This window comes from Microtus oregoni, unplaced genomic scaffold, assembly GCF_018167655.1.
Source record: "Microtus oregoni isolate MIOR12 unplaced genomic scaffold, Mior012 000033F_ref0000390, whole genome shotgun sequence".
Classification (NCBI taxonomy): domain Eukaryota; kingdom Metazoa; phylum Chordata; class Mammalia; order Rodentia; family Cricetidae; genus Microtus; species Microtus oregoni.
In genome coordinates, this window is record NW_024543092.1 from 5,642,098 (window position 1) to 5,665,204 (window position 23,107).

Below are 23,107 nucleotides of genomic sequence, written 5' to 3' on the forward strand. Positions count from 1 at the left end.
ATAGTTCACTATATGAACATTTTAAAAGCCCCTGAAAAAGTCAAACCCTTTGTATTCTGAATATTTGAAGTTTATTCAAACAATATGTCAAATTCAAACTTATAGTGAGGTATATTTTCTTTTCAAACATTAGATACCTAGGAAAATATGAAACACCATGAAAAATTTCAAGTTAAATTCATAGGCTTGCTTTGTTTTTACTTTAATCTGTCATATAATACATTGTGCCTTGACTCTTCAGATACGTAATTTAATGAAAAAAGAACTGAACATGATCATTTTCAGCATAAGAGCAGTAAGAAAAAGAGGATGAACGCATTTCTGTGAGTTGCTTTAAAAGCATGAAGTCATTATTGTGCCTTTAGGTAAGTACTGGAGATCACATACGATCACTAATTAGAAAAGTATCAGAAAAACTTAGTAACAATCTTCTGGCAGTGTTTAAATAACTGAATGTGTTCTGTGAAAAAAAAATCTATGCAGGAAAAATTTTGAATCAAAGTTTTGCTTCTGATAGTATGGGCTTCAACCCACAGAAAACATAAACAATAAATTTTTTGGTCAAGTTCTTTTCAGTTTGAGAAACAAAAATTTTTAGAACTTAAATATGCACACCATTAAAATTAGTAATTTGAAAAATTATGCTGATAAAGATTAATTACCCTGTCTAGCAATGTTCCAACAATTTCACACATTTCAAATATTAAGGCAATTTTTTCCAACTAACAGTACATTATAAAAATATATGTCACAGCAAAACAGTATGTACATAGTGACAATAAATTTAGCTAGTTGTAGTCTTTAATACATTAATACAAGGTCACATATTACAAAGAACTCAGACCAGGTGCTTGCCTGTATATGCAAGTAAACACAGTTCTTAAAGCACGGGTTTTAAAACTGAGCGGAGTGAACGTCCTTCTTTAGTGAGCTCTCGAGTCACACACATGCACGGCAGTGGGACTGCTTCCTCCCGTTTCTCTATAACATTGTAACTGCAGTTCTTCAAGTGGTCAGCCATGCTTAGGATGTCAGCAAATTTCCATTCATTAACAGAACAAAATGCAGTACTGAATCGCCATACCTAGAAGAAAATTCTACTTTAGATTTAAATAGTCCAATAGACAGAAAATCAGAATACCCTTTTGGCTCTGCTCTACCTGTTGTAATTCATACAGAAACATAAAATATCAAGTTACAAACAGCTTAAAATTAAAAAGGAATAAATCCATTGTTATTCAGGCTTGTCAAAAGTGGTGTTATCCACTTCCTCCTATAAACTTTCATCTCTAGGTTACTCATCATACCAAATGCAATTTGTTGTGTAGTAATATTACATTGTCTACGGAATAATCAACAGGAATATGTGTGCAGTGCATTTTCAGTGTATTTTTCTCCTAAATATTTTCTTAGCTGCAGTTGGATTAGTCTACACGACTTGGAAGCCACAAAGACAGAAAGCTAACTTCACACGGTAAGCAGTAGATGCTCTAGAAAGTAGCAGTACTGGGAAGGGAGTAGCATTCATAACAATTTCTCAAGAGGGTAATGGCTTCCAAAGTAGCCAGATGCCTTAAAATTCAGTGACAAAAGAACAATTTTCAGCTGACAAGAGCATCCATCATTGCTGCCAGGCCTATAGTCCCAGCTACCCAGGGGATGAGGCAGGAGGATAACAAACTTAAGTCCTACCTGAACTACCGAGTGAATTCTAGGCCAGCCTGGACAACTCAGTGAAGGCCTCCATTATAGTAAAAAAGAGAAAAGGGGACTGGGAATCAGTTAAGTAAGAATATTTGCATGGCACACAGGAACCCCTAGGTTCAACCCCCAGAACCACTATAAATAAATATATAAATAAATATTTGACAGGTTATTGTTCTTTTGAAAGTGGGGGCAGTAATAGGTTAATAAAAGTAATGTAAAAATGCATGCTATCTAACACACTGCAGGTGTTTAAGTGTGAACACCAGGGAGATATATCCATAATCTTTAAGACAAGAAAGAAACATCAGCATTCTAAGTAAAGGTGACTAGAGTATGCAGTGACAGAAGGAGACTGACAAGGCAAGGATAAGATTAGGAGACAGTTTAAAGGCTTCATAAAGTGGTTGGCCTCTATTCCTGAGGCAACGGATAAATATTAAATAAGTTTTAAACACTACATCAACTATAATATAAAATATAATTAGAATACATAATTCTAACTTTTATATAGAGACTATACTGGAGAAGAACCCAAAGCTGTGGTAATAATCTAAAAAGACTCAAAGGTGAGATTGTGAGGCAAATCTGAGAGGTTTGAAAAAGGACCAATCAACTAGAATTTGGGAATAAAGGGAATAGAAAAGAGTCAACCCTAACACTTAAAGCTTTGGTTTGGGCAGCTGAGTAAACAAAGATGCTACTTCCTGAGATTAAGTGGGTAGAGGGGCAGAATAAGCTGGACATCCTAAGTCTTGGGGAAGCTGTGGGATAATCAAGCAGACTTGTTCAGTAGATGTTTGCTTGTTCGTTTAGGCTCAACAGAGAAAACAGGACACAGAATCTGTATAAATGATAGCAATTTAATCTTCAAGACTAGGTCTCTGTAGAAATTTACACTATTATATATATTACATATATATATATAAACACTAGTGACTAAGGACAAAAACAATTACAGTATCTTACTCCAAAGATGCCCTCGATCACTTAGAAAATAAAAATACACATATATAGCTAGCTGAAAAAACTTTATGTCACCAGAACACCCTTTCAGCGGGGGAGGGAGGATTCAAAATAATTTATATATTCATTCTTTGGTCAAACTCAATAAAACAGAGAAGCAGACACAGATTTATTAAAAGACTAAAGCAATGAGTAAAAATAAAACCTAAGGGCCAAGAATAAATTAACATAAATCTGAACGCTATGCAGTCAAATACTGTTTGTTCGTTTTTATGTAAAGATTCATATTACGAGTTGTGGAATATTTTAACTATGTAAAGATGTGTTACATTTGTTTATACTGTGGAATATTATTTTAACTGTGTAAGGTGTGTGTAAATTTGTTTTTGCTGCATTTGTTTAACAATGTAAGATGTGTGGTTAATTAGTTAAAGATGGGCTGCATTTGTTTCATGTTGCCTGACCATGGCACCTGAGTGCTCTAATAAAAAACCGAATGACCAGGGCTGAAGAGATAGCTCAGAGGTGAAGAGCACTGACTGCTCTTCCAAAGGTCCTGAGTTCAATTCCCAGCAACCACATGGTGGTTCACAGCCATCTGTAATGAGATCTGGTGCCCTCTTCTGACCAGCAAGCAAGCAAGCATACAGACAGACAGAACATTGTAGACATAATAAAAACAAACAAACAAACAAACAAAAAACTGAATGGCCAACAGCTAGGCAGAAGAAGTATAGGTTGGGCTGCTAGACAGAATAAGTAGGAGGAGAAATCTAGGCTCGAGAGATGAGAAGAAGAGAACAGGGATAAAGAGAGGGACACATCAGGGTCAGTCAGTCACGCAGATGCCAGACAGCCAGACATGAGAGAGAAGCAGTGAAAGGAAGATATACATAAGGAAAGCAAAGGTAAAAAGCCTCAAGGCAAAGGGTAGATAAAGAGAAACAGGTTAATTTAAGTTAAAAGAGCTAGCCAGAAATGAGCCTAAGCTACGCTAATAAGCTAAGCTAATAAGAAATTCCCATGTCATGATTTGGAAGTTGGTTGATGGTACAATTATGGGTCTCTATCAGAGGTACTGTGATTGCCCTGGATAGAGCTTCTAATAGAAGAAGCTAGGCAAAACCAGAGTAAAAACAGAGTGTAAATAAAATTTAAGTCTACCTAAATTTCCATATCAATTTCTGAATAATATTCATTCCCCTTTGCAGTAAGCCCAGAGTCTCCATACACAGTAACAAGCTCTATTCTTCTCACCCAGCATCACTCACCCATTCAGGCCATCACCTAAGCAGTTTGTTGGTCAATTACTAGAATAACTGTTGTAACAGCTGTAGATATGTATATATGTGTTGTGTGTACATATTTCTCATCCTGAAAAAGACACTATTAAGAACAGAGACAATTGAAGGCCAAAGGAAATCCTCTCCTAGGTTCCTCAGCTGGGTGACAATGTTTCAGACAAAACTAGAAGATGACAGGTAGTAAAACAGACACAAAGTGGTTAGTGAAGAACTGAAGGAAAATTGGTTATCTGAAGACACACAAGTATTAGAACAGACTTTAAAGCCAAGAAATCTATGATATACTAGTAACGGTAACTAAGAATTCTAATGACTTTAGTCCTCTATTATCACTTTTAAAATGTGCCATCATATTGACTTAGTATACTATAGGATATGGTCACTTTTTCAAAAAGTTATTAGATGTAGCATAGCATTAATAAATGCCTATTTTATGTTAAAAGAGATTGATGAATTAAAATTAAACTAACCTTTTCCTTTATCTGCCACGATGAATTTCCTTCTGGATACTTCTTTTTCCCCCACTGCAATATTACCATTCCACGAGACTGAAGTAGACTGCCACACACATCTCTCATTAGCCTAGATACACACGCAAGCTGGCATAAACTGAAGCCGTCAAGAAAGCCTGCAATATGTTGCAGTACCTCGAATGGGAGACTGCTTAGATGGTCACTACGTAATCCCAACACACAGTTTCTAGATGGCTCTTCTAATACTGTAGATACACATGGCTGAACTCCAAATGACCTTAAATGGCGATCATGTATAATCTTTGCTCCTTGTGTTGATGGACAAAATCTACGCTGAGAGTAGGTACAACCATAGTAAGCCAAAGGACACCTCTGTTCCATCCACCCATTGAGTCCAGCATGAATGTCACCATGCACATTCTTAAAATGGGAAGAAAATTCTTTTCTTCTAAACAACTGTCCACATACAAAGGTAAACATTGAACGCTGCTTAGGCTGGTACCTAGCAACACATTCCAAAACTAAATCCAGCCCAAGTGTCTGAAAAGGGCTTGGATTTGAAAGCTGTGGATTGGCATGATCACATGCTGAAGCTGAAGCTATTTCTCCAACCATTGTATCTGTAGCTAATATTGCAGATGGAAGTGAAAAAGTCTGTGTTCCAAAGTCAACATGATAAACATCAACCATACGGCTATCAGATATACCCCTCCCACCTGGAGAATCTCCCAGACAAAACAGTAATGCTGCTGTAATCAGATCTATTCCTTGGAGGTCCATGGGATCTTCTGCAACTTCTAAATCTGATGTATCAACGGCTTTGTCTTCCTTTGGTATATACCATGAATTAGAAAGAAACTTGAATGAAGGAGCATGACTGAAGGGTGATTCATCAAGATCCTTCAAGCTCCCTAAGTCTACCTTCTTCCAATACAAGTCCTCCTCACCATCTTCATGTGGCATGAGGATATGTTGAAATGTGCTATCTGGCAAAGCACTGAAAGGAATTATTTCCCTAAGTTGTGCTGCTACTAAAAGTGAACTGGAAGGTTCTGAAGTACCATCTGCTGCTGCACATTCTCCATTTTCTATATTTCTTTCCATGGAATCAGCAGGAAAACTGTGATCCTGGTCTTTGACCGGTGAACACGTTTTTTCCAAAGGAAAGCCATTACAAAGAGTAGAAGTACCAACAGAACTTGCACGTAAGTCACACAGTAAATCACTTGAACCATTTTGTTCAAACTGAGCATTCTGACTTGTGCCATTATGGTCAACTCCACCTACTGCTCCTATCTCATCCTCATGAAGGTGGTCCTGGTCTTTTAAGTTTCTGTCCTGAACGCTATCTCTGTTATTCTCATCCATGTCATTTGTGGTGGCATGAAGACTTGTATTTAATATGCCAATGTCTCTTGTGGCAGAATTCAGGATATCTAAAGCAGCAGCCAAACTTCTGGTTGTTTCTACAGTAGCTTGATAAAGTGCACCATAAGATTCTTCATCAACAGATACCAACCCATTAGTACATGGCATTTCCTGAACACTTGATTTCACTGAAATTTGTTCTCTAGGTTCAGATATTTTATCAGTTGTTTTTGACATCATGGTGGCCACTTTGAGAGATTCCAACAGCATTCTTTGATCTTGAAGAGCCAAGGCCATGTCTAATTGTGCCACTTCATCAACATCTCTGCTTAGATTTTCATATGATTTCCGGTCTGCGTAACTAACTGGCCATCGGTTCCATTCCATTGTACAGCACACCACACTTGCAGGACACACTTCTAGATGTTCAGCGACTTTATTTCGCACCATGGTAAATGGACACCCGAAGTTACTATTTAAGCAAGGTACTCGTTCAAAGGGACACAAGAGTCGATGCTCATCAGCTTTACAAGAATGGAAAACTGCTCCACAAACCAAAGGACAACCAATCAAGTCACAGGAAATCCCAGGCTCTGGTCTGGTCATACACCGTCTACTGACACAGTTCACACAGTGTGAGTGCTGCTGCACCTCTTCTTCCATAATGGCCAGTCCAGCTCTAGTTTTTCAAACAGAAAAAGGTAAAGAAAGTCATTAGACAAAAAAATAGTTGATTTTTCAAAACTGTATAATAAATCAAATCATCAATATACTTTAGGTTATTCTTAAGAATGAAGTATGTAAAGTAGATACAAACATTTAAGTGGTTAATTTGACATATAATTAATACACCCTAAAGGAGCTTAAACACTTTTAGTAACAATCTAGTATTTTAGTATCAATCTAGTCATAGTTTCACATTTACATACTAGGTAACGATATATATAATATGCATATTATGGCTTCCAAATATAATATTCAAAATATAGTATTATATACTAAATAAATTATAATAAAAGTGTTATTTTAACTCCCAAATTTCAGAGAATACTATAGATTTTAGCTTTTAAATTTCAATTAACTTGATTTTGATATGCCTCATTGCAGACCCCTCATCATGTTGTTGAGAATACATGCATATATATATATGTATATATATTACTTCTGAAGGCCAGCTCTCATTCACTTTACTAAATATGAGTTTCTTGCTAGTCCCTAGGTATCAGGCACCGTGTTCCCTCTAGCAATATACAGGGGAATTAGCATCTCCTCTTGAAGGAGTTACAAAACTTGATCACATTATGTGGGTCAATACAATAGGAGGAAAATGGAAGCACAGCGAAGAGAATTAGCATAGAAAGGAAGAAGAGTAAATTACTAAGAAAGGGAAATTCATTTCTGAAGTAACAGCAAATGAATCGACAAAATATGTTCAATCTTCCTAATATTAATGGATTATGTTGAAATGCAAGAAAGTCATGAGAAATGAGGCCAAAAGGGAACTGGGCCAATCATGAATGTAATAGGCTAGTCTATGGATTTCAGTTTTTTAGTAAGTGAAAGTCATTTTAACTTTAACTAGAAACTATCTATGAAATAACAAGGGATTACAGACACCCATCTTCTTTTTAATTTTCTATTTATTCTTTGTGTCTTTTACATTATGTCTCCACACCACATCTCTGAACCTCACCCATCTCCTTCCCCCCACAAGGATAATAAAATTTAAGAGAAGAAATGCTCCCCCATGAGATGGGGGGTTTCTCATTACAGAAGCTGCAGTGTGACACAGTGAGTCACACAGCAAACCCCTCCATCCATAGATTTTTTTACATGCAGGCATTCATCCAAAGAATAACTGGTCTGGTTTGAGGTCCCTGGTTTCTGCGACTCTTCCTGGATATTCCATTGCTGCCCTGTGTCATGGAGATCTTGCAGTCCTGGGTCCACAAGAGTAACCCACCCAACCACCCACCCCATGCTCCAGGAGACGACAGATGGGGTGGATGTTAGGGTGGGTCAACACATATCCCCTGGTCCTGGGCTTAGGAAATTGCAGGGTTGGTCAGCCCACCAATTCTCCCTTGTCCTCACCACCAGAATGACCTCTCCTGCATTGCCCATGCTATTTCACCTCCTGGAGCAAGAAGCAAGGGGTGGGGCCACTTCTCCCACTTTCACATCCTCCGGGTTGGTTCTCTCATACCTACACCACTGTGTTATACGGGAGACATGTAGAGGTTGCTCTCCTGAGTGCGGCAACTGATGAGAGTAGGGCCAGCTCTTCCACCAGCTTCAGGTGTTGATGGGGTGAGGTGGGGTGGGGTGGGGACAGCAATCTCTCCTCCACCCATGCCTGACCTGACAGATGAGTAGGCCAGTTCTCCCATGCTCACTACTTCTCACCCATATTAACACCAATGGAGTTGGCTCTATGTGCTGCCCATGGGAAGTGCGTGGCCTACTCTCCTGGACTCTCTCATCTTAAAACTGATTTTTTTTTTTAACATTGCACCAAGCAAAGTTTATACCAAAAATTAGAAAAAGTGTTAAGCAAAATATGCTGACTTAACTGTAAGCTTATTCAATACATTTTTTTCCCCTAAAATCTTTAACTGCTTCATTTGTTTCTATTAGCGGTGAAGTTAAAAAATACCTGTCTTTTCCTATCATTCTTATTTCCAAGTCAAATTTTAAGAAAAACAAACCAAAACTTGTAGTTTCCTATGCACATATTCAGCGGCCCTCTCATGTGTTTTTATTCCCCACATTAAGACAAAGGTCCTCATCAGTCTAAAGGGCTCTTTTTCTTCTTGCCTCCTCTAGCTCCCATCCCCTTGGCTGTACCTTCCCTTTCCCACCTTATCACACTTAAGCAAGTTCCCTGCTATCTCTCTGGATGTGATGGAGGAGGGTCATCTGTCTATCTGTTGCTTTCATTGGTTAATTAATAAAAAAAACTGCTTGGCCTAATAGGTCAAAACATAGGTGGGTAGAGTAGACAGAACAAAATGCTAAAAAGAAGGGAAGTGAGGCAGACGCCTCAGACAGATGTCATGCCTCTCCTCTCCAAGATGGACACAGGTTAAGATCCTTCCCGGAAAGCCACCACCTCATGGTGCTACCCAGATTAATATATATGGATTAAAACAAGATGTAAAAATTAGCCAATAAGAGGCTACAGATAATGGGTCAAACAGTGTTTAAAAAAATACAATTTGTGTGTTGTTATTTCGGGGCATAAGCTAGCCCTGCGGGAGCTGGGCAAGAACACAGCCCGCCCCTCCTATCACTACATGGATGGTCTTTCCTTGAATACTAATTTTCTTCAGGATTTCATGTCATTTTTCATGACACTATTCCTACTGGGTGTGCTAGGTTTTTCCAACTTTCATTTACCATCTATAGGCAGAAAACTCTTCTTACATGCTGCCTAAAAATGTTTCAAACTCCAGACCTCTACAGCTCTTTATAGTTCTACCTGTATATTGCAGAGGCAATTCAACTTGGTGTTTTCGAAAATAAATTACACTGCAGTGTATAATTTCTAAATAAAAAGATTCGTAGCCTATTTTTTTCATTGGGTGCAGATTGCTGCTGACTCTCTAGCGCGTATCTCCATAAATTCTAGATTGGTTTAGATGGGTAATCACTCCACAAATTGTTACAACTTTTTTCTGGTAGAAGACTAACATTCCTCAACAGGAAGAGCAAAAACCCAGCTGTTACCAACAGAGCTCCTCTGCACGAGTAGCAAAATCCCAAGTTGATATTGTGATGGTCAACAATGCCAGGGAACAATGTACACATTCAACACCAAGTCAGCTTTAAATTGTGCTTAAAAATAACAACATGAGATAAATACTTCCAAAAATGTTGTTTTCTTATAAATTCCATAGGCAAGAGTTTATTCTAAATTTAAACTAGTTGTACTAAAAGAACAAGAAAGGAAATGAGAGATTAAGTATGGCAAATATTTATAATTAAAGCAATGAAAATGTTTAATAAGAATTAAGACAAACCTTGCTGAGGAATTAGATTGTGAAAAAAGCTGGAGCTTTCTTATTTTGCAATAACAAGACTGAGTTTATCTCACATGCTAGAGGATAAGCTTGACTGTTGCTAAGAGGGAAACCTAAAATGACAAGCTGTTTCAACAGTGACCACTGCTTTTAGGACTTCAATGAGCACGTTACGTTGTTGCACACACCATCACATAATCACATCAGGCAGAACACATCTTAAAGATAGCACCTAATTGAAAGGTGCAATTCTGACTAACCTGCAAAAACAGTAACAACTTGCAAAGGTAGAAGGAGAAGGTTCTCAAGTTTCAAAATAAGTAGCATCTTCCACATTACCCCTTCTCAATAAAAATGTTTAAAAAAAATGCAGCCTCAGCAACACATCTGAAGTATTTTATTAGTTTTAAAAGTAAACTTAGAAAAGGGGGTAATATTAATTTTATTACCTACTGTATCCTTCTTAACAAATACCAAGTCAATTTCCTGCAACTCAGAGAAAAATAGTGTTCAGAAGCAGTAAGTGACCTTTCCAAAGTCATCTATCTAGTTAAGTGACAAGATAGGACTTAAATGTACATCTTATCAATTTTCATGTGGAATAGCAGACATGTTTACTTATTAAAAAGTTAAGAAAATAGCTCTTTAACAATTGGTGATTTAATTTTAAGATGTTATTTGAGGAATGAAGATTACACAATTTTGCTTGTAGTTTATTCTAACACTTAATCACTCTTGTGGGTCTATAATTGCTAAAGCACATTACTTTCCTTTGACACATGCTTTAAATATGAACATATGAAACAGTATGAATTTAACCATTCTCAATATAGCTATACAAAGTAGGAATCTAGATCAAGTTTACTTTATAGTTAAATAAACAAAGAAATAAGAAAATATAACAACAGTCTTTCTAGGGAGAGAGATTTGCCTTCAAACTTTAAAGTTCTTCCAGATTTATCCTTTTTCTAATCAAGATCATTATTTTAAAATTTAAAAAGCCATCACAGAGTATTTCAAATTGCTCACAAATCCTGTGGAACAGGTTTTTAAACTTCAATCTTTGATTTATCAGTTGAACAATGACACAGCAGGCCTAGCAGAAAACATGTTGCTAAAATTATGTCTTCAAGTTCAAGATGAGCTTTATTAAACTCAAGAGGTTTTTTAAAACAAGCTAAAATCAATTTCTATTAATCTACACTTGAAAGAATTACTGAAAAGTTTCATTAGACTACACATTATTTGTAAATGATGGAATATTTTACAATAGTTGCCATTTTCTCTAACAGAAGTTGGTTGCCAACTCATACTCTGTGGCTGACTAGCAATCCTTAAAAATAGTTTTAAGACATGGCATTTTCCCATACAATGAAATGAGAAGTTGCCATTTAAGGCACAGAGACAGTACCCCCAACAATTACTCAAAATTCACTAAAATACATTAAGGAGATAACATAATCATAAACTAGCAAAATTTAAGACATGCTAAGAAGAGTTGTTTAATGCAACTCATGGCTGTTTCTAATGTCACCAGTTCCTAAGACACACACACAAATACACACACCTCTCCTCCTGATATGCCATGTGTCTCAACTCCAGTTTCAGCTTGTGACCCTGCCCTAGAACCCAAGGCAAGGCCTGGAGCCCTTACAAAATGCATGCTTATTACATGCTGTACTTTAGGGCATTACTAGGGACAACTGAAAATAAATAATTCATTTTTTTAAATAACTAGTTCTATAGCAAAGCATAATCTCCAAGAACACAAAACCATCTGTCTCATACCATCCTTACGTTCCCTGAATTCAAAATTGTGCTTTGAGATTCATTTGTGTAAATACACAAATGAAAGAATACAAGAAAATCAATTCCCATTCTTGATTTCATGAAAATACACCATGACATAATAAAAACTTACAGATTTAACATTTCAAAATTAGTTTAAAACAAAATATCTCAACCAGTCACACAGAGTTAATGGTGTTCAAACACTTCCTAAGCACCTGGATAATGTGTCCTGGGTATCATATTCATATATATATATATATATATATATATATATATATATATATATATATAATATTCATATATATGTATATATGAAGAAAAAGAGAAAAATAATAGTAAAGACAATCAAAAGGTAATTTTCTACCTTTTTAAAACCTTAGAAAACTGAATATAGAGAAAAGTATCAGGTAAAATAAGGGAAGACAATAGTTGTTGCCAGAACATGTACAGGTGAGCAGGACACAAACGAAAATCAGCTCAAAATATGAAGTGGCAGCAGCCTGACTGCTTAGCATAGCATTACATTTGTGTATTAGATGAAACAGACTTCTACTAAACAAACCTGTTTAATATGAGGCTGATGTGGAACCAATCTTGTCTAATTAATTATAAGGAAGTCCATTACCAAAATTAACAATTGAGCAACCAGTTATAAGTGTCTCTAGGAAACCTTACCTTTTGTATAGTCAGAGGTACTAGTATCTAGTAAATAGAATCACTGAATGACCCACTAATCAAATAGGTACATTTAGTTTTGAAGATAAATCTATACCTCAGTCATTCTATCTGCTTTTAAAGGGTGGAGGTGGTATCCAGGTAGCTCAGCAGTAAAGCACTCGTCTAGCAGATACAAGCATTTGGACTCTGTTTTGAACACAGTAAAAACAAAACAAGCAACAGAAGACTTAAATCTGTGGTGGTGGTGGTGATGCAGATGGCTACCCACGATGAAAGTTAGATTATCACTAAATTTCCAACTCATAGTACATACTCCCAACCCAAAGGTGTTCTAATTCCACTATACTGTTGTGGAAACATAAAAATGGATCAAAAGCAACTACAGAGTGGAAAAGGTTTGTTTCAGCTAACACTTCCAGGTCACAGTTTATCCAGGAGAGTCAGGGTAGGAACTCAAGCAGAAACCATGATGGAATGCTGCTTTTTGGCCTGCTCACTGTCTGATGCTCTTCTTAAATAGTCCAGGACCATCTATTAGTCTAGGGATAGATAAGACTGGGCCCTCCCACATCAGTTACGACTAAAGACAATCCAGCATGGCATCCACCCAGGACAGAGTGAGCTAGGCAATTCCTCAATTGAGGCTTCTTCTCTCAGATAACTCTAGGTTTTGTCAAGTTGACAACTGAGACTAACCAGATGGATAAATGAGTTATATTTTCTAATCATTTCATTAAACTTTACTTCTGGCTTTAAAGAAAAATGAACTAATGGCATGAATATTTATTTTCATGTTCTTATCCATCCTTATGTACTATATCAAAATATGTACTATAATCAAAACATACAACTGTCATTTTTAAACCTGGTCATGGTTAAAGATTTTTAAACAAAAGTTCTAACTATTCACAATTTTCTCCACTAAACAAATAATCAAAGACTTAGATCAGAAATTAAAATGGTAGAAAACATTAAATACCCAGAAAAGAACCTACTTGAATTAATACACAGATAAAAATAGGTCTACCCAAATGGCAGGACTCAGTGGAAGACAGCAAGAGGGAGTGGGCTTCTACCGAGCCTCAGCTTTGGATCTTGAGGCAATGATTCTTTGAAAACAATCCAGAATTTCTGAAAGGCTGATTACAGTTATGTCTGTGCTCAATAGTATACAGACATTGTTACTGTCAAGTGGATGTATTCTGCTTTGCTTTACAGCCAGACTTATAAACATCTTTAAATATTACTTAAATTTATAAAGCTTACTAAATGCAGCTCTAGGAGGAACTACCCCACTGCTAACTTTAACCATTCTTTACAACAAAGACACCTTTTTGACTCAAAACAAAAATACCTAGGTTTTGATTGAGGTATATTTGTGTCTAATCCTTTCCTTTTAACATGTACAATATACAAGCTACAGCTTCAGCTTGAATCTCTCCTATCCATCACAGTTAATACGAGACTTAGTGATTTTCACTCAGTCTTCTTAAAAGTTTTATCATTAAATATAATGTATAAATACAGTGACATTCTCCAAGAACATGCCCAGCAAGAATAACTCCTTTTATAAAAATAAACACCAGTCTTAGAAACTTATTTAAGATTATCTAACAGTAGTATTTTAGAAACAGGCTCTATCAAATAATAAACATATCAACTAAAGCCTGGTTGAGTGACCTTAAAGCACCTTTCCAATCACGCAGGAAGTGTTAATTATTTTATGTAATATTACTTTTGAAAGCATATTTTATTTAAGTATTTTATAACTTAAAACAAAAATATACAAGAAACCCCAAACACGAGCCTAAACACTCAAAAATACTGGATTGAAATTAAACGAATACCACAAAGGCAAACTTCACTTTCATATACTACTCATAAAACTATTTCTAGAATCACATATACACATACAAAAGCTTATGTCACTGTATTAAGTATCAGGTACAAGCTGGCAATCTAAAAAGTTAGCAAAACATCATGTTGTCCCCAACTAAACTCCTACAGTAAAAAACAGTGACTAAGCATAAGGAAGAGTGAGTGATTCAACACAACAGCAGAGGGAACGCGTGCCTTAGAAAAACGCAGCAGGAACCCTTCATGTTATTCTTTTCTTTTTGCCAGTCAGCATGGGATTGTCTTGGAAAACTTTTGACACAAAAACGTGCAAACCATGTTAATGTAACTTACTATGTCTGAAATTTAGCAAACAGCAAATGAAAAGAAATCCAGAAACTCTCTGAGACTTCGTTATTAAAACTTTTAACCCTCACTGATACCAGAATGCCCATAAATAACTTCATCTTGGATCACAGTCAACAAAGCAATCATGGGAGAAAAGGTCAACTCCTTCCCAAGCATCTTTTATCCGGGATTTAACCACAGGACTCCAAAATGGGAGGGCAGGAGAACCACGGTAAACACGGGCCGCCATCAAGGTAAAAATGTATTCTAGTCCCGGGTGACTCTGCATCCACTGTGCGTTCCACGTCCTGCTTCCAATCTGAGACTCCGTAAGTAGGACCCAGAAACTTGCGGGGAGAGTCCAAAGTTTCCCTTTAACAAGGGCCAAGGCTAAGCCTGGGCGCCTCTCACTTCCATGAATGGAAAAGTTACCAACTTCGCTCATCCCGAGCAGACAGTTGGAGATGCCTCGCAGACCTTTAACCCGTTTGTGCCCAAACCACCCCAGTTCATTTCCCACAAGCCAGATGGGGCGACCCCGGCTTCCCAGGGTCCTCCGTGCACAAGGAGAGGGGACCTCACCGGGGTCTGCGTCCCCGGGGGTCGTGGCGCCATTGGCCGGGCGGCTCGGAAGGCCACACACAGAGACGACTGGGCGCGGTCCCGTGTCCCCGCCGAGCAGGACAGGCCCTGAGCAGCGCCGACTCCACCGGGCCCGCTGCCCCCTCGGCCCTGCGCCGTCCCCGGCCGCTGACCCGGCGCAGCCCCGTCGCCCGCGTCCCCGCGCCAGCCTCCCGCGGCCTCGCCACACTCACCGGCCCGCGCGCCCGCAGCGCCGCTCAGGCCCCGGCTGCCCTGGCCGTCGCGCCCGGCGACTCCGCACCGTCACCGCAACCGAACCAAGCACGGAGCCCGGCCCGTCCGACCCCTCTGAGCCTCCGCCCCGGCCAGACCGCCGCCTTTTCTCCTCGGCCTCCAACCGCCACCGCCCTCCTCGTGCGCCCCGCCCCGCTGCGCCCCGCCCCCCTCGGCCCGGCAGCGGGCCCGCGCACGCACGGCCGCCGGGGACGCGCACGCTGTCCTCTGCCGGGGCCGCGACCTGGGGAGGGCGGACCGGAGAACGCGCTGGTGAGCGGCTGGTTAGGCGCGTCTCCGCTTCTCCCGGAGGTGCTCCCGCTCGCCTCCCGCCGTGCTCCCAGCCCGGGTCCGCTCCCGGACCTTGGTTTTCGGGAAGGAATCCCAGAGCTCCTGTGGCACTGTAGAGGACGCTGGCACCGAGGAGCGCGCGTGACCCGTGCTCCTCGCTCGCCCGCCCGCTCGCACTCGCAGGAAATAGGTCAGCTCCCGATTGTCGGTGGTAACGGCCACCACCTCACGTGCCCCAGCCCTGTGACTCGGTGACCCGTTTCCCCTTGTAGGACTCTGCTGCCCGGCAGCCCGCGGAGGACGGTTTCCGTGGGCGACCCACGGGGCCTCCAGAGGGCGCGGCGCGACTTCTGGGAAATACCTTGGGGACAAAAGCGCGGTCACCCTGCTACACACAGTGCCCGTAGGCGATCCGGTTACTACTGCCGGCCCGGCTGTGGAGCGGGGCGGGGGACAGTGATGTCACCGACGCCCACCGTCTGGAGGCCTCATGCCCACTCCCATCCCAAAACCATCGTGAAGGGAATGGGGCGGGGCAGAGGTGAGAAAACCCTGTTGTGTGCTCCTTCTGGTGACAGCATTTGTACCCCAGCTGTTGGGAACGATGGCTCACATGATTCACCGTCCTGAAGGGACTTGCTCTTCAGACTTCGCCTGAAAGATCTGCACACTCGAGTAACAACACAAAACCTTGGGGGAGCTTAGACAAATCACACTGTAAAAGTCCTTTTGTTGTTGTTTTTTAATGAAGAAATTTGGATTTTTGAAACATTCAGAACGGTTGGATTGTGTATTGCTCTTTTTCTTTTTCCTTTCTGTTTTTGGGGGGGTTTTTTTTGTTTGTTTGTTGTTGTTGTTTTTATTTTTAAGATTTGGCTATAGGCAGGCTCTTGTCCTCAGACCAAAGTGTGAGAACCCAAAGGGCCAGGGTAAGAAAAGTGAAGCGGGCAGGTGAAATGGTGGAAAACTTGCTTCTACTCTACACGTGGTCATGATTGAGTCACACACTCTTCCATTACAACCCCTTTTTATAAAAATAAGGGATTCCAAAGGCATCCTATTATTAAATGATAGTATTAGTTGTACTTTTGGGCTTTGTGCTTTTTTTTTTTTTTTTTTTTTTTTTTGGTTTTTGGAGACAGGGTTTAGTCTGTGGCTTTGGAGCCTGTCCTGGCACTAGCTCTTGTAGCCAGGCTGGCTTCGAACTCACAGAGATCCATCATGCCTCTGCCTCCCAAGTGCTGGGAATAAAGGCGTGTGCCACCACCACCTGGCTGGACTTTGTGCTTTCCTAAATCACCCAGTTGACGCTAGGTCACTTTCTCCCTTCTCCAGCTGAGTGGGACTCGGGGCAAGCCAAAAAACCTCTGCCCTTCCGTAAGTGATAACCAGAGACTCAGATTTCCTAAAAAAACAAAAAGCAAAAACAAAACAGGAATCACATTTCTTCAAATATGTCCTCTGTAGTCTACATGGAATTTGGTCTAGACTTGCGACTGAGCAATGCTACCTTTTCTGTGGCTTAACCACCCAGGAAAGCATCAGGTACTTCGGCAATTTAAAGCAGTATAAAAAATAAATGAATGAATTAGCAGTAGAGGTTTGACCTGTCTACTCTCTATAAAGAGAGGAACCTTCCTCTGTTCTCAAGTTATAACAATTAACAAAAGTACAAATCCCAGTTTTCTAGAGGTCATTCTCAGTGTGGGGTTCGATGAAAATGATAAACAAAAACTAGAGGACAGGAAGTTGGTAAAGTTTTGGCTGAGCCAGAAGGAGAACCTGAGGTTCCCAGCACCTGTGTAAAAAGTCAGGTCTAGTGGCTAAGGAAATACGAAGGAGGATTTAATTCTGGCACTGGGGAGGCAGCGGACCAGCAGGAAGAGAGTAGATGGTTCCTGAGGAATGGCACTCTACATGCATACACAGAACCTACCCCATAACACCGCAGTCACAAAGCCTGCACACAAGACTAGACTGCAAGAGGTAGAAGTTTTCAGAGCAAACCCATCCTGACAAATCAGCCTTCCATTTGTTCCCTGCCAAGGCTAACAGCATCGAAATTTGAATAAACTTCTGTGCCCAGCTAGCCCACCAGCCTGTGGCCAAAGCAACCAAAAAGTCAAGACTCCAGATTAAGTCATGTGCTAATTAGGGAAAGCATCACTGGCCAGAGACAAGTGTGAGCGGGCAGGGGTAGATTTGCAGCTGTGAAGTCTGGAGACCATGGGAATTCCCAACTGGGACTGTGTGGTAGGAAGGGCCGTTCTTCACAAGCCAGTTCGAATCACCTAATACCAGGACCTGAAATTTAACAGCTCCAATTATCTCTCCAATACAAATTCATTGGAAACACGAAAAAATGCGGTTGCATCAAGTTGTGTGGGAATTTAGAAGAAACCTCCCAAGAACAAATTTTATAGCTCCAAGTTTTAAATAAGTAATCAAAGGAATTTAAATCCACCTGAAATGTTGGAAAATAGAAGACTCGGGTTTTGTCCATAAGTACCACAGACCTTTTAAACCATATTGTAAAAAGAAACATATATATCAGTGCTCCATGTCTTGAGTTAATGAGATTATACTTATCAATACAGTGCCTAGAATAGAGACTATATATTTGCTCAATAAATGAATTACTCTGCCCTTCCCCAACCCAGAAGCTGAGCCTGTGGAAGTGTTGTTGCATGTCAGGTGACTAGCATTTGGTGGTACTCCGTGTCTGGTGTGGGAGGTGAGGATGTAAACAGGTGGACTCAGATGGAAATGACAGTCATCCTTTTTCTCATCCATCTAAAACTATCTGTGTAACTACACTATCAGTGTTTAGTAGAGAGGTGGTATTTAATTTCTGAATATAAAATTTTCACTCAGAAAAAAACTGATATACATTAAAAGGCTAGAAGAAACCAATTTTAAAACCCCATAAGTGAACTCAGCCCTACTGTTCTCTGTTGGAGGGGTAGCAAAGACAGATGCCACCAGCTAATGCCATGGTTAACAAGTGGACCCAGAGGGAGGTGTTGGCAGCAGACAAGCCCTGTTTTAAGTTGTTCTACTCACCCTCTGTGGCACATGGCCGCAGAGAACATAGTAGCTTCATTTCTTCTGATCCTGAAAATCCAGCTAATTACATGAAAGCCCTATGATGTTTTTCAAATTTTCAAAAGCCCCGTGTATGCATGGCTGGAGGTGGGAGGGATTCAGTCATCACAGAAAAGTCGACTTTTTAGTCAGCCATAAAAATGACAGACTAGAATTTTGTAGTTATTTCTAGGAATAGCCTGATTCTTAAACCATTGGCATGTCACTTTCCTCTAGAATTTAATTCCTGTGCTGAATGTTAATTAGCCCTTAGTTCCTTTGGAAAGTCCCCTCTTGTGCCTGACTCTAAGGTCGCTGTGACCCATGCCTCCTAGGAGTTGTAAATGTGTCTAACTTCACCTTGACATTCCTGGGCCCTGTAATTTGCACATTGTAATGTGCAATGTTACCAATAGGGTATGTCAAAGGCCAACACCCCTGATTTGAAAGACTTTTCCTCCTTACGATTTTTATGAAGCAAGTTGTCACTCTGGGAAGCCCACGTTTTGTGGAATTTCCATATTTTGTGGAATCGGAGGGACACCAATGACAACAGTGGAGATAAATAGATCGTAGAAGACAAAACAAAACCAAGACACTTTCTTCACATTTACAGTGGTGCTGATTAGTAGAATAGAAAGACAGTTTTTACTGCTATTGGTAGTTACTTCTGAAAGTCATCTATGGGTCCAGAGAGATAGCTCAGCCATTAAGAGCCCTTCCTGCACTTTCAGAAAACCCAAGTTCAGTCCCCAGTTCTCACATAAGGCAGCTCTTAGTCCCCCAGTTCTAGGGGATTCAAATTCCTTTTCTTGGCTCCTCTGTCGCTTTATTTACCTGCACAATCCACAAACACACCTATACACAGAATTAAATAGTCTTCTCTCTCTCTCTCTCTCTCTCTCTCTCTCTCTCTCTCTCTCGTTTTTTGAGACAGGGTTTATCTGTGTAACTTTGGCTGTCCTGGAACTCACTCTGTAGACCAGGCTGGCCTCGAACTCATAGAGATCTGCCTGCCTCTGCCTCCTGAGTGGTGGGATTAAAGGTGTGCATCACCACTGTCCAGGAAAAATAGTCTTATTAAGAGTTATTTGTATTCTGATAGTATTTTGCTAAATTTGTGATTTAGGGGATAGAGACCATATTTGTGCCATCTGATACAAAAATTCGTTTAAATAAACCATGTTACAACAGAATTCTAACATAAACCTCAAACAAAGAGACATAGTATTTCCCACCACAGGAGGTCATTGAGAATATTTTTTGAAAATAAATCATTTAAGCTTTAAAATTCTTTGTTTATTACAAAAGTCAGTCCATACATGATTTTTACTGATAATGTGCTCTAATTTTCCTAATGAGTTTCATTAACATTTCATTAATATTAATTAAGCATTAGACATAACGACCTGCTAATGAGGCAAAGCTCTATGATTTTGCTGTAATTCAGAAGCACTGAGGAATGAAGACACAGTGCATTTGGAGTCAGCCACTGAAATACAAGCGATGTGAGAATGTACTGCTCAGGGGTGACAATCTTGTGTCGACTGGAGAGGCCACACATTTCTCTGACTGTGTGACCTATGTTCTTGGCCTAGATGGCTGTGTCATGGCTACTGCTGGCTGCCTCCTGCATTGTTCTGAGCCAGGCTGGCCCTGGTCCACTTCATTAGTTGTGACCCTCTGTCTTCCAGCCCTGCTCTCACTCCCTCAGCTCTTATCCTTCCTGATTCTATTGTCAGTGAGGAAGAGAGACATGCTGAAAGGCTGGTGGCTGGCTGGCTGCTTATGGTGGCTCATGCCTGTAGGAAACCTGTTGGGTTATTAAAGCTAGCCTGCCTTCATATTTCATTCCCAACATGTCTGAGAATTAAGGTACCTTACACAGTAAATGGAATAAATTAATAGTTTATTATTAAATACATTTCTTTCTTTAATATAAAATTCCAGAATGTGTTGCTTTGGTCACTGCACTGGTTTGGTGTGGTGCTTTGGACTTGTCTGATAACTGCTGTCTCGGGTCCTACACATCAATTCACACCACTGTGTTCCCTAATCTTTATGAAGTATGTCAATTGTTTCTTCTCATGCTAGTTTACAAGGAATGGAATTACTTGAGACACAGGTTTGTTTTTATTTTTATGGATACCATGAATTATGTTAGCCATTAGATTGCTCACACCCCATTGTCTGTCACAGTAAAAGCTTTAATTCCAGTTGTGATTTGATCTTGCAGTTTTTGTTGAGCTCTTTCTATGTTAGTTTTTACCAAGTGCTCTGTTTCTCTGCGTTACTCTGATGTAATTTGTAGTTAGTGATCTGTTCCCCCCCCCCCACCATGCGGGGTTCAGATATGCCAACCCCTAGAGATTCTGCTTGAATAGTTGCTGTCTGGGTCTATTCCACTCTCAGGCCACCTTCTGAGTTTGGTCACTGATCATTGGGCACTTACCCTTGTACAAAAATAGAAAGTTGATCCTAGAGGTGACACATAGTTCACATCCATTCAAGTACGAATTTTAAAGAAGTTACATTTTCAAATTCCAGTGACATTTTCTGAAAGAAATAAACCACATATTTTCTTATTTAAGTCAGAATCAGCAAGTTTGAGTTAGTTTTTGGAATCTTTGCCTACATTATCTATCTCCACCTCATTATTTTAGGTCTTACTTTCTAGGAAGAAGTGGGCATGAAGTGATGTCCTCAACAGCATAGATCAGGGAACCTGGGGGAAATAAATTTACAAAAATGAATTATTTCCTGTAATTTTATGATAGACCCCTACTGTGCTCTACAAATTTCCATTAACACTTCACAGTTGTTTTTGCTTTAATTTACATTACAAATGTATTTCTTCCAGTTTCAATTATTTTCTGGCCTCTCAGTATTGTTAATTGAGTTTCAAAGGTAGAAAGAAGACTAATATAACAGCAGGGTGGTGGTGGCAATGCTTTTAATCCCAGCACTCGGGAGGCAGAGGCAAGCAGATCTCTTGTGAGTTCAAGGCCAGCCTGGTCCACAGAGCTAGACCCAGAACAGCCAGAGAGACACAGAGAAATCCAGTCTCAAAAAAGCAAAACAAAAGGCTAATGCAACATTGTACTGCTAACATTGACTGTGATGGCGAGTTTCATGGTAAGGCGATCCACCCAGACACGTGGTCAAATGTCAGTCTACATGTTTCTGTGGAAGTGCTGTTTTAGATGAGAATAGGAGGGAAACAGGTCAGCTTCGAGTGAAGCAGATTACCTGCCACAATGCAGATGACCCTTATTCAGTCAACTGGAGGCCCTTAGGTAGAGAACATCTGACCACCAAACAGGGAGTTCTGTCAGCTAATGGCCTTAAAACCCAGGCTGCAATACGAGCACTTCTTAGGGTCTGCAGTTGCCAGGCTCCCTATAGCTTTAGACTTCCCAAGTATCTAATCATAAACTACAAATCTGTGTGTCTCCTAATACATATATACATACATATAGTTGGTTCTATTCCAATGTGTCAGAACACAGTCCAAGAATGGAGCCATGTAAGGAGACTTCTGAGTGTTTGTGAGAGAAACACCAAAAAAACAAGTCAAGTCTTCAAAACATGGAATTGTTCTTGGAATATGTTTTCGTGCTCCCCCCAGGTGTAGCAGAGAGGAGTTTACCTCAGATTACTCATTATTGCTTGCTGATGTTATTCAGTGAGATGTTTAAACTCTCCTTTATATGCCTCTATGGAAAAACATTTTTTTTGGCCATGTGCAGCTTGTCAATTGTATACAGCTTCAACTCATTAGAACTTTCCTCATGTGATCATTCTTAGCCCTCAGAGTATAAATTGTCTGATTCTCTGAATAAAGCTGGCTATTGCAGGAGAGTTTAGCATGCCTCATTTATCACCTCCATTCTCCCAGGTCCCACCACGTCAAGAGCAGTGACACTCTGTGGAGTCCCGATTAATGCAAGGGTTACTGGAATCGGAATAATTTTAGGGCATGATGTGCCAGGCAGATTTCATTTTATTGATATGCTTTAATGATGAATTACGATACACTAAATATCAAAACAGATCCGAGAGGCTTGCTTAAAGCTACTGTCTTACTCTATTTGTTGTAGAATATCACCTATTAGGTAAACTATAATTAATAGAACTTCATTTCTCACAGTTGTAGAGGATATGTGCAAGATCAAGGCACAGCAGGTTTGTTGTCCAGTGAGAGCTACTCAGTACTTCAAGATGCTACCCCTTGACATGCCCCCACGTGGAGGAAGAGAGAGGAAAGGAGGCAAATACTGTCATTACATAACATAAGAGCTGGAAAGAAAAAAAAAACATTAAAGTGCCCTTTTGTAGGAGAAGCAGTCAGTTTCTGAGGGCAGAGACCTGTTGACCTAATGACCTT

General features: G+C 40.0%; 2 protein-coding genes across 2 annotated transcripts; one reads left to right on the top strand and one right to left on the bottom strand.

Moving 5' to 3' along the window:
• Positions 1-229: 229 nt before the first annotated feature.
• Positions 230-15,468, bottom strand: Fbxo30 (F-box protein 30). The gene is made up of 3 exons (XM_041680380.1): positions 15,306-15,468; positions 4,445-6,494; positions 230-1,084 (listed from the first exon to the last, which is right to left on the bottom strand). Exons 2-3 carry the CDS (start codon positions 6,476-6,478, stop codon positions 881-883), a joined length of 2,238 nt encoding a protein of 745 aa, XP_041536314.1. The 5' UTR covers positions 6,479-6,494; positions 15,306-15,468; the 3' UTR covers positions 230-880.
• Positions 15,018-16,266, top strand: LOC121466315 (proline-rich protein HaeIII subfamily 1-like). Its single transcript, XM_041679979.1, has 2 exons — positions 15,018-15,748; positions 15,909-16,266. Exons 1-2 carry the CDS (start codon positions 15,018-15,020, stop codon positions 16,264-16,266), a joined length of 1,089 nt encoding a protein of 362 aa, XP_041535913.1.
• The last annotated feature ends 6,841 nt before the right edge of the window (positions 16,267-23,107 follow it).